The sequence below is a fragment of the Rhyacophila brunnea genome, unplaced genomic scaffold (genome assembly GCF_057557595.1).
Source record: "Rhyacophila brunnea isolate RB1 unplaced genomic scaffold, BYU_Rbru_1.0 scaffold_7, whole genome shotgun sequence".
NCBI classification, from domain to species: domain Eukaryota; kingdom Metazoa; phylum Arthropoda; class Insecta; order Trichoptera; family Rhyacophilidae; genus Rhyacophila; species Rhyacophila brunnea.
Window position 1 is genome coordinate 32,347,528 of NW_028233339.1, and position 12,800 is coordinate 32,360,327.

Sequence of the window (12,800 nt, forward strand, 5' to 3'; positions counted from 1 at the left end):
TACCTCCACCCCTCACCACTGGTGTTACCCTCGGTCTGCATCCTGAAGACCTACTCGAGCAATGTACCCGAGAATACTTGTATTTAGACTTTAAGTACTACTTAATTTTTTAGTGTTTGTATGTTACAGATAACGTGTGGTTTGTCAACTACACATCAAGGACTTACATCAGTGTGAAAATCTCACAGTATTATTGCTGCCAAGTGCCTTTAGAAAATATTTTTGTCTTAAAAGAATAAGAAAAATATTTATACCTATTGAATATTATTAATTTTACACATTTTATATGCATATATATTTTATAATATAAGTAATATCTATAGTGGTGTTCAATAACAGGTATTTCTTCAAATTTGTGGGAGGTAATGTGTGCACCATGATTGATTGCCAAAACTAAAGCACAAAGTGTTTCTTTATGTCTCCTAGCCAATAACAATAATTTGTCATATTTACATACACAAAGTAAACTTAGTAGGAACACAATTATTGTGTACATCTAAAATAATTGTGGATATTAAGATTTTTTCAATTCCAATAATATTTACACGGATTTTTTATATTTTTGAATTTCCACTTAAAATTAACTGTAGCAATTGCAAAGATTCATTACTAAATGCTTATTTACCTTTAAAATAGTTTTTAATAACATTTAATGTAATATCCAAGTGTCATTTATTATAAGAATCATTTCTATTTTAATCGCCACGATAACTAGCGACTGTAATAAAGATGTCACTAATAATTATTGAACATGTGTTTATTCTGTAAATTACACCAAATTATCGGGTTGTGAATAACTTCTAATTTTAGCATGGACACATGCTTTTGTCTTGACCTCCCGGGCGGATTCGTTATGAAAAATCGCACAGGCGTAACGAAAAATAAAGTCACAAAAGTATCGCGGCCACAACCAGTATTCAGAGAATCGGTAGGCAAAGCATGTATCCATGTTTAATAATTTTAGCTTTCGGCTTAATTTTTTTGTAGAAAAACTATGACACCATCTATCACTTAATTATCAAAGCAGTACCTATGTCATTGCAAAAACAAAATAATCGATGATTCCACAACATGTAGTATGGGAAACAATAATTTGTTTTATATAATATGACTTCTATAAATCACTACTTATAAAACAAAAATGTGTACTATTCAATATTTTGTAATTAATTAATTTAAATTTTCAAAAAGGAATTCAACTGTCAATTATTGTGTATTGTCAGTGAGGCGTTGAAATTTTATCGATTTTGTATGTAGTTGTCATTGATCAGAGGAGGCCGGTGGTTTTCAAAATTTCTTTCATTGGGGATGCACTAAAAAATTTCTTGTCTTATTCAAAAAGAATATCAATTCAGTGTTGTTTCTGTTTAGCGAACACCTCAATCACTTCTCATTAAAGTCTGGAACTGTTAATGGTTGAAAAACACCTTTCACTTTCCACAGATATCATCGGACCATCCTTTTTTTATTCTAACTCTTTCTTCGAAGGAATTGTTATTGATAAAGTCTACGTTTACCGACATCATTTTAAAACACATACACTTCACTGATTAAACAATAATTATATGTATTATTTTGAATCTTTTATTCAAAATTTATTTTTATGAACAAAATTATCGAAATAACGTGACAAAACACCTAAAAAAGCCGACTATAGATCGCAACGATAGAAACCATACTGAATTGTATTATAACTAAATAATATTTCAAGAAAATATTTTTTAAAAAAAAATGTATAACTATCGATTGTTTTGAAATAATTCACTCACTTGGTAAAAGAACATGGCAACTAAGATATTAATTTTTTATAAATTATATTCAAATATTTGCAAATATAGAACGATTTGAGGATCGTATCCATTATATTTATGTTGATAATCAATTTGTATTCAATATGAGCCTATTTTCAATGAATTTATATTAGATTTAAATAAAAAAAATCTATTTTTTATCAATCCTGTTAAATTTCAGTTACTACATTTTTCCGCGTATACTGTTTTTTTTTTCTGTATCGAATTTTGTGAACGGCTCCCAAAAGGCCATAAAATTTTATGTGTTTATGACTTGTTTATGGGTTTCACGTGTCGGGTTGAACTGTTATTACACAATGCAGTATGAATGGCGAACTAAGATCGATATTAGGGCTCTCACCACAGCGCCCGTTTTCGATGACTGTTCAATTGTGTACATGCTTTTCGTACAAATTTACATGGATTAAATTGCGATAAACGAGTCATGACTTATGAATAGCACTTTTGCACATTGAGTGATGTCTAGAAAAAAGGAGTGCAGTGCACATGCATGGTGTTGGAGAAGCCGCCGCTGTCATTGATATCTACTAGTACAGCGCATGTGACAGTCCAAGTTTGCAGTATATTTTTGGTTACCCATCATTAGGCGTAGGCATTCTCCGCTACTGCTTCACATTTTTTACAGTTGACTAAATAAAAATTCTCATTTCATTTTTTTCTTTAATTTATATTATTTTGTATCTATTGGATTTGGAAAGAATTGTATGTAATATGTATACGAAGTTAATGAATGAATGCCTTGAAATAAACAATATCACTATTATAATAAAAATTCCAAATAGACTACACATATTGCAATGTATAACATCAGTTTCAATATTATTATGTCTTATGATATTTTATTATACATAGGTATATAGTTGCATACATACAATAGTAGATTTAAGCTTCTCAAAGTTAATTATATAGTTTTTGGTATATTTTACTGTTATTATTCATCATTGAGCAATCTAAGAGAAATTGTGGTTATTTTTTTATAAAAATATTGCAATATATTATATTAATCCGGCAATATGAAAAGTTCCTGCAACATTTTTGTGTAGATTTTATCTTACTTAAATTTATAGAAAAAAGTTGCTATTGATTTTTAATTTTCCTGTCGTAAGTGCTTCCAATTTTTGTGTGCTAGATATGGAGTCACCAATTACTTAAATCGGATCTGATGTTTTATTTGAAATTTTATATTTAAAATTAATGGGAAATTTCCAATATCTGCTGTCTTCAGAAATATAAACAAAATGTATTTTCTTAGTCTGTATAAATAAACAGCATTACTGTTTTTATAAATAAATTAGTAATTTGAAATCTTAAAACAAGACACTTCAAAAAAAAGTTGTTTTTTTAAAAAAAGTTTTGAAAAAGAAAATCACCATTTTGTAAAAATAACCTGTGAGCTTCATATCGTCGCCCCAAAAGCATAAGGATAAGTGCCCTTCTTTCTTCTGTAAATTGTGATTTCATGGATTTAGCTCCACAAATGTCATTTTGCCTATAATGTAGAGAAAAAATTACGAAGAAAACTACATTCATAACTCAAAACCGTCAAAATATCACAAGTGCCGTTTCGCTTTTGGTGCGATGATATAGTGTAAAACTAGAATACAAAATTTATAAACATTACTAATGTAAATGTAAAAACCTCTAATGTTGATAAATAATATAATATCTTAATGACCCACATGCCCAACTTAGGTCAAAATGGAGATTTGTGGTATTTTCAAAGCATAAACATGAACAATCCTTAAACGTTGTAGATAATCTATTTATATAATTTTGAAGCCTTATTATCCTTTATATTTATTTTAAACATTTGGAGACTGTATAAAGTATTTTTATTACTTAAAATAGTACTCTTTTAAACCTCTCGATCTAATGTTTTAGAATATAGTCATATCAGTACATCCATGTGCAGTGGTGTTAAGATTTATTAATTTAAGACGCGCGTTACCATGATCTTACTCCCTACTTCATTTATCGTTTGTCAATTTATGGCTACGGCCATATGTTGTAGCTTAATCACTGGGAAATGCAAATAGAAATGGCGTATTTCAAAAAAAATACTACCATATTCTTAGGTCAATAATTATTATAAAATAATCATTATTCGTAGGATGTTTATCACATTTGAATGGTCTAAGACATAGCTTATAATCAGTAGCTTTAGAATTATCTTGAAATGTGGTAATCTTACCCATTTTTTGAATAATAAAATGCCTAATTCTTGTCAAATTTGGAATCACAGAGATTATAAATATAATTTTTTATGATAAATATTTCACTATAAGAATGTCAACATAAATTTTACTAATGGTTGTATAAATGCGTTTAAAAATTAATAAATCTAAAAAATCTTAACACTGCACATGGATGGAAATATGACTATATTCTAAAACACTAGATCGAGAGGTTTAAAAGAACACTATTTTATGTAATAAAAATACTTTATGCATTCATCAAATGCTTAAAATAAATATAAAGGATAATAAGGCTTCAAAATTATATAAATAGATTGTCTACAACTTTAAGGAATGTTCAGGCTAATGCTTTGTAAATACCATAAAATCTCCATTTTGACCTTCGTTGGGCATGTGGGCCCTTAATCCAAAATACGACTTCTATAAGATGTGCGTCGTATTCCGTTCCACAGTACAGGACGTCTATGGACGTCCTGTTATGTCACATCTCACAAAATACAATGTCTACAGATGTCTTGTTCGCGACTATTCTACTTATACTTACTTACCTGGATATAATTATTATTTTAATGTCAACACTTAAAAAATAGGTTTCTACACTATTTTATCAAGAACATTTCCTTACCATGTGGAGCATATGAGGGATCTAGAAACAAAAACGGCAGTTTCCATTTTTGAAAAATGTCGGTAAGTCAATAAAAGTGTCTTACTTCTATTTTATATGTAAAAAAAAAAGTATTATCAAATGTTATAATAATATATTGTTAGTAACATTTTAGTGGAACATAATTTAAAAAATCTTTTTCCTGAAATTATAAGAAAGATACACTCGATTCCCTTTTTGCACAGGGGATATGTTCCAGAGGCAAAAAAAGAAGATAAATTCCATTATTTAAAATCAACTCAAAATATAAAATTCTCAAACTCAGTTAGGTACAAATAATTTCACAGGTTACATAGGTATATAATAAGTAATAATTTGAAATAGTTTGATATTTCAATGTAATACTTATAATGTATTATGCTCAGGTTCCATAGTTTGGTTCCAACTGACCGGATTTTTTATACACATTTAATTTAATTTATTTGTAAGCAATGATTATGATATTAAAAATTAATAATAGATGTAAGAGATTAAGTATATTTTATACGTCTACTTACCTAACCTTAAACCATCTTTGTAATTTTTTTCATATCAAAAATGTATGTTATTCTCATTTTATACATATTGTATGGAATAATCTGTAAGTCTGATAATAAATGAATAATTTTTTGATACCTGTCTGTTTTTTACAACCTACCATTCGATCGTGAACGAAACAAGATAAGCGAACCCGGTTTGCATTAAATAAGCACATACCAACGTCAAAGTCAGAACAAAGTTTAATTGTGTTGGAAACGAACATATTAAAGAAAACCTTATTGTATAGAGATGAAGCCTAAACATATAATAAGTACACTAATAAGTGGCACTTACGTCAAACTGAAATTGCCTTCAACGATATTTATAAGGAAATCACAAAAGGCTACTACCCGATGGCTAAATTATCCAGGTCATTACCCTCAGTCGTGAAATCCCGATGTAAAAGACGAAGAAGAATGATACTAACAAACAATAGGTGTAGGTAAATCATTCTACAATAACACCATAAGCGATTTTTGGGTGTATTGGAAATATTTGGTACAATATTTGTTTCAATGCTACAATACAACTGCAAGCTGCTTTTACCATGCCCACTGTATACTGATTTACTTATACACAGGTGCGTACACAGTGTCATTCAAATACAGAGTGAGGACTGGGATCCACAACAACTCCCTGGGTTGGCACTGTGACTTTTCGTGTATACTATCGTCTAAGGTAGACGAATCACAAAAGAAACTACGTCCCTCATATTTTGGATACTCAACTTCACGTAACACCTGTACCTACTATAAAATATAATTTATTATTATATTACAGTGTTGTTAGGTATAACTATATTGATTTGAAAAAAAATTTGTTGAATCGATGTGTTATTAATTGAATTAATTTTTTTGCAAGACAGGAACACCCTTATTAGTTAGTATCTTTTAATTATTATGTCTATTTTTGGCTTTTAAGAGTTGATGTGATATTCTTTAGATGTGGACCACTTTACACCTCTTTCTCACTGTAAAAATGCATTGTTATCCCGCATAATAGAAAGCTCAATAGAGTTTTCCGGTATGTAGCTTTTTATTTAAAATATTATATCAATGTATTATATTGATATTTGCACTGGTACATGTGAGATTGAATGTTTTGAACAGACATTTTTTTACAAAATATTCTTATGACAAGTTAGATAAGTAAGCCGGTAAAATCGATGTCTCAAAAAGGGTTTGGAAATTTACTTACAGAGTATCAGCATATTATTTAATAATTAATATTATTTAATTATTAATATTATTATACTTGCTTAGTTTTAATCAAAACTCACAGCTTCAATTATGATCGTTTAATATAAAATTATACTTACGAGTGAAACTACAACAGTGCTGCAGGCAAAATATATCCATTAATTAAAGAATGCAACGGCAACATGATATCATATTATAGCTTTAACATTATATCTTGGCTACGGACATCATAACGGTGATCTGGGGAACTACAGACTCCCCTGTTCTTTCAACAGTGACGTCCCAAGACAAAATGCCGCCCCTAGGCAGCAGCGCCAAAATGCCGCCGCATTTTTTATCATCCTTTCATAGCTCCAATATCTAAGAAATGTGTTCTATGGATACATTACTAACAAAATATATATACCACTACATCTAATTTAAATGCCATCTCTACTTCAATAGACAATATTGCGAGTCCACGGTTTCAGATACTTACATTTAAATATACACCTGACACCTTTCAAAACTCGCGAGTGACTGGCAAAAATATGTGTATAAATTAATTAGGTAAGATTGTACCTACATATAATTCGCAAATCTACACATCGTCGCTGTAGGATTGGTTTCCCGAATAGACCAAATGTTCAGGAGACGCAAAACAAATTTCATAATCCTATAGTTAAATACATGGAGATATTTAAATTGTTATTTTTACAGCATATGAATGATGTATTCATTACCATTACAAAGTAATTTAAAGAAAGGGATGGTTCTCGTCCAATTAGATACAAAAAAACATTCTGCATTAAGAGGTCGATTTCGACAAAAATGGATATTCGGCAAACCAATCCTATAGCGACGACATGCCATTGCTGGTCATCAAGGCCGTGACGTCCAAGGACAACAGAAATAAACTAGACATCGTGAACTCGAAAAAAATACAGTCCTGTTAAACGTCATGTTAATTAATACATTTTGTTTCCAATCAGTGAGCTGATTTTTTTAAAGGAAAGATATTTCCGTAATTACTAAGCTTAGGTAGGTATTTATTTCTATATGTACCTAATGATTCTCCTCGATTTGCCGCCCTTCGAGTAACTGCCTTCCCCAAGCGACTACCCCCACGGGACGTCACTGTCTTTCAGGTATAAATGTATGCCCCGACCCCCGCTTTAGTTCATAACAACTGCATACATTATAATATATAAATAATATGATGGTTCTAGTTCTAGTATAAGGTGAAGCCTTTACTCAGCCTTTCTACAAGTAAGAGGCACTTAGCGGAAAAAGCTTGCAATTTGAGACATTTTTTTGATAATTTACAATTTAAACTGTAAGTACTAATTAATAAATATTTTTTATTTAAAGTCAAAGATAAACCTACAATTTAAGAAAAATATTATAAAATGTGAATTTGGTGCAGGGTCCCACGTTATTATTACATATTATTTTATAGTCATGTTTATTATTAAATTTAGTTTATTAAGTTTTCTATTTTTTGTGATAGAGATATTTGACTAATTCATAGTTTTAATATTTTTATATTCATTTTAAAAAACGTCGATTTTTATAAAAATATAAATGTGTAGTTAGAAGTTAGAAATGGTGACGAGGTTTGAAACAACAATATTACTTTGTAGAACACTATAATATATCGTCGGTGTTTTGTAAAAAGGGCGAATCAACCATTTTGGCGAAATCGAAAGTTTAATGAAAATACAATGTGTACCCCACTAGCTTTGTTGTGTAAAAACGGCGAATTTGTATCTCCACAAGAAAGTACTTAAAAACGATAATCGACTAAAATTACGAATAAAAAGCAAATGTGACATATTAGGCCTTTTAAAATATTATATAATAATGCCTATTTATAATGACAGTATTCTTTCTAAGCTTTATTATAAACTTGTTATATATTTATAATCATCCACAGGTCATAAACAAATAAATGTCAAAAGTTAAAAATCCTCCTCCTGTAAAATAAAATTTTGGTTAATTCGCCCTTTTTACAAAACACCGACGATATATAGGTACCCACTAGGATTTATGTTAGTTTTTATTAGAGTACCTACCTAGCCGTTTTTCTTTCCAAAAAAATCTTATTTTATGACGGGACAATAATTAATTATTAGTCTTCGGCGCATGTATTCTTTACACAAGGCTGCTATCGGTGGCTATTGAGGGTAGTTTATCATATTTATGTATTGAGGAGGTTAATTGTTACTAGGTATAAGAATAAGTCAACCATCTGAACTGTTAAAAACTGCTATGTTTTAACAGCACCTCTCTTAGCTCTGTTAACTTTTAGAGCCATATAGACAGTTTTGACAGTATAGATTGCTAACTTATTGTAACAATTATAATAACTCAATACATAACTATGATAACCGAACTATATATAACATGACAGTTTTCTTCGTTTGAAGAATAAATCAAAATGAAAGATAGAGATTTTTTTCAATAGTCCTGCCATTGAATATCTCATTTGCGTTCTCTGTCAGACTGCTATCATTATCCGGGGTCGATCCACTACTGGATGAAGGCCTCTCCAGCTCCTTCCAATTTTCTCAGTCCGTCGTTTTTCTCTGCTACGTAGGTATATCCTCCGAACACAATGGGTTTGTCGATCCAGCGAGGTTTAGGTCGTCCCTCTGGTCGTTTAATGCCCCTTGAGTAGGTACTCTGCATTTTCCAGCGGTTTTCCACTTGCCGAGGCCATCTTCAAAACTGACCTCACATTGTGCATAAAGTTTTAAGTGTTCAACCGATGTGTGCTCAATTATGAATGTGAAATATGGATCCTCAATGTAAGAGTGGCGCATCGTGATATGGAAAGATGCATGCTAAATATAACGCGAAAAGACTATAAAAGAAACATGGATACGGAGGCAGACAAGAATCGCAAATTTATAAAATCTCGATGAATCTAATATGTCAAACTGCTATAATTTTTTCTTACCATGTCCGATCCTAATAGGATCATATGGGCCTCCACAGAGTAGAGGTTTGTATTAACAGATTTTTGTTTTTTTACGAGAAATGGATGTCAGCCACTTGCTCAACCTATTAGGTCCATACCCTGACTCACACACAAATTGAAAACAATATGTGTACTTGCCAGACCGAGTATTCTAACCTGAGACCCACGGCGTGATAGTCCAACGCTTAAGCCGCGCAGCCACCGTGGGTGTCAGTTGGTGCTATAATAGTATAAAATAAATAATACAGCGAGAAATATAGTTAGGTACTACAAATGAAAACTACTTATATTGACATCCGAGTCAATTTTGTTGAACAATAAGTCCCAATTGGCATCATCAATAGCAGGTGTTTACTTCTGGCATCTAATAATGTTCATGTTAAAACGTTTACTTTTAATTAGCCATGGCAAATGTGATTTTTTAATACGGTTGACATCATAGACTGTATTCACATCAACAATATTATATCGCTTTCTATCAGCGCCCCTACGGTTATATTGTCTGGTGTTCTGTCAAAACCATCGAACTTCACGAAAATATGGTATGTTTATAATAATAATAATAATAATAATAATAATGGTACGTGATTATGTATAGATTTGTATAAATAAACATAATGGAGCACGATGCTTTCAGGATGCCCATAATATACCCTCACATCGCGAGATTGCAGAACGGTAGTAACGCCACTGTATAAAATAAAGGATCCAAAAAAATAAGTACATACCTACAAAATAGGTAAGTACCTACAGGGCTTTTTTTGTAATGTAACGCGGTGGAACGACGTTCCGGCACCTTTTTTCACGGTATTTTAATGTGTCAAAAGCAATTAGATGAAACATTGTTCGCGATTACATAGTACAAGTTAATTTTCCTGAATTATCTCATATGAAAAGACATGAAAAACTATCGCGTTCGATATGTGCATTGAATTCTATTACCATTTTCGCAAATGAATTTAATTATTACCCTAATAAGAGCTTCGTTGAAGGACCAAAACAGTTCCGGCACTTTTGGTCATCAAACTCGTCGGACCACATTTGACACTTTTCGGTCATTCAAAATACATTGATCGGTGGTGACTCAGTGGAAGAAGACATTCGGCCATAAACTCTAACTATAAGAAAAGGAATCGAGACGATTTGTCAGATGAAAATTGGACTGAACTTTGGAAATCACCATGGCCCCCACAAGGTTGACAGGGTTTTAGCCTGGGGGATCGACCAGATAATTGAAATAACGCACATCACAAATTTGCTGTAATCGCAAAAAAAATCGCCTGTGGCGCTAATTTCATTCGGGCACATTAACATATTATGTGTTTGTGTAATTGCATTTTTTGGTTTGATACACTGAATACCTTTAATTTTACCTCGAATACCATTTGAAAAACGCTACATACTATAGAGTATAGAGCATCACACTGCCTTTAACCTTAGTGATATGTAGGGGGCCCGCTTCACAATGTGGGTACCATGGAAATCACTAATTATAATTTTATTCAAATATATGACGTTTTTACAATAGGTAAATTGTTTGGCAAGAAGTGAGTTCCGGCACCTTTTTTTTCAAAAAAAAGCCCTGGGTAAGTGTGTATATTTGAATCAGTTTGAACAACTTTTCATTTCCTGGTCATTATCTTGAATAATTAATAAATTAAAAACTCATTTGCCCCAGATTCAGACTTCAGAGCTACTACATAGGTAGTATAATTTAATAATTAATGGTCGATCTGCAAATTAATAGTTGAAACAGGCTTTTGGCGCGGACGCCCGCTTTTTGTGCAGCTTGAAAACGCTGATGCTTATTATGCAAAACAGTTAGCCTGTCGTTTCTTGCGATAACTGACCCATAAACCGATAGCATCGGTGGAAGTACCGTTCATCTCAAACTGGCAACAAAAATACGAAGTAAAGAAAACAAGAAATCTCTCGCGAAGGTTAACGATCCCTGCTCGTCCGGTTTTAATACTGTGCAATTCTGTTACTCGCTCGTTATCTGATGGTTCATTCTGGTAGCCTGATGAACTCAGATCAGTGTTATTGAATTTGGCACGCTGATCGGCCGCTTACACTCCGTCCGCATCGATTTATAATATCAAACTCATTGGCGCCAAAATGAAGACTCAAATGTCAGCTGTTATTTTCTTAACGACACTGCTTTGTGTAAACGCAGCGTCTATTAAAGAAACTCCCGAAGAAGATTTATCTGAAACTGTATATGACCAGAGACAGAATGGAACCGAAAACTACAGGATAAACGTCGATGGAGTAATGTTGGCGATCGCGCCTGCTGAAGCACTCTTGGCGGCCGTGTCTGCTGTCGATCTTGAGGAGCTGCTGGAACTCGGGGACTACACCGAAAACGAGTTTCTCTCTCAGCTGGGAAGCAAGCCGGGAATATCTACGCAGAACCTCTCGGTGCCGGCTATTCCAGTCTCCAATGACACTAAACCGAGCGTGGAAAAGCCTATAAAGAAAAAGGGGTACGTAGTTTTCCATCCCAACCTATAAGATAAATATAAAAACGCATTTTTTGTAGTATTCCACTTTTAATCAATAAATTAGGACCGGTTTCGTCCGCATCAGAGGGGCATTTTCAACTTAAAGGAAAGTGGAATAAATACTCAGGGCTCGAAATGGACCGGAACGCACCGGGGCGCCGTTCCGATTAATAAAATCTCGTAGGAAAATAATTTGACTGTCTGAACTAGATCGATCATAAAACAAAAAAACCTAACACTTATTTTCATAAATTATTCATAAATTTAGATAACTATGTTAATATTTTCGTAAAATCATCGAGCGCTCCGGTTCGTAAAATTTTCCATTTCGAGCGCTGTAAATACTACAAAAAAATTGCGTTCTATTAAATTAAACAACAATACAATGCTGTTCCACCATGAATTGACAGTTAACAAAATAAAAGAAAAAAACTATAAATATACAACTTTGTACAAGATCTGTAAAATTAGCAGCCCTTTATTTTTCCCAATTATTGCCCAAACAATGTATGTGACCACAATGAATAGTTTATAGATGATTAGTTATTTTCTACCTACACATATAATAATATACACCCAGTTAGGTATATAATAAAATTAATATAATAAATTGTTAAAAAAATCTTTTCATGACCAAAACCAAATTAAATAGATGCCTAGTGACAGTGAACTAATGTGTTATTTTAATAAAACATGATATTAATATTAAAACATTTCTTTCTGTTTCAGATTACAAATGAGATTAGCGAATTTCCTCCTTCCAATGTTGAGGAAAAATCGCCACCATTAATGTGACAATTTATATCTACTATTAAATAGTAAACAAAAAAAACTACACTGCCCATGTATCTCTCGCCCTTGTGATGGTTAAAATTATTTAAATTAATGTTATTTATTTATTTATCATGTAACTATTCAGTCAATAAACAAAAGACTTAACCTAACC

The 12,800-nt window shown here is 32.0% G+C and overlaps 1 protein-coding gene across 1 annotated transcript; it reads left to right on the plus strand.

Moving 5' to 3' along the window:
* The first annotated feature begins 11,386 nt into the window (after positions 1-11,386).
* LOC147064726 (uncharacterized) lies at positions 11,387-12,800 on the plus strand. The gene is made up of 2 exons (XM_085958282.1): positions 11,387-11,836; positions 12,584-12,800. Exons 1-2 carry the CDS (start codon positions 11,469-11,471, stop codon positions 12,642-12,644), a joined length of 429 nt encoding a protein of 142 aa, XP_085814408.1. The 5' UTR covers positions 11,387-11,468; the 3' UTR covers positions 12,645-12,800.

Bases quoted from the DNA above. Each gene is read 5' to 3' on its own strand.
- LOC147064726 (XM_085958282.1), top strand. From the start codon at position 11,469: ATGAAGACTCAAATGTCAGCTGTTATTTTCTTAACGACACTGCTTTGT. The intron at 11,837-12,583 runs GTACGTAGTTTT...TTTCTGTTTCAG, and splicing joins AAGCCTATAAAGAAAAAGGG to ATTACAAATGAGATTAGCGA.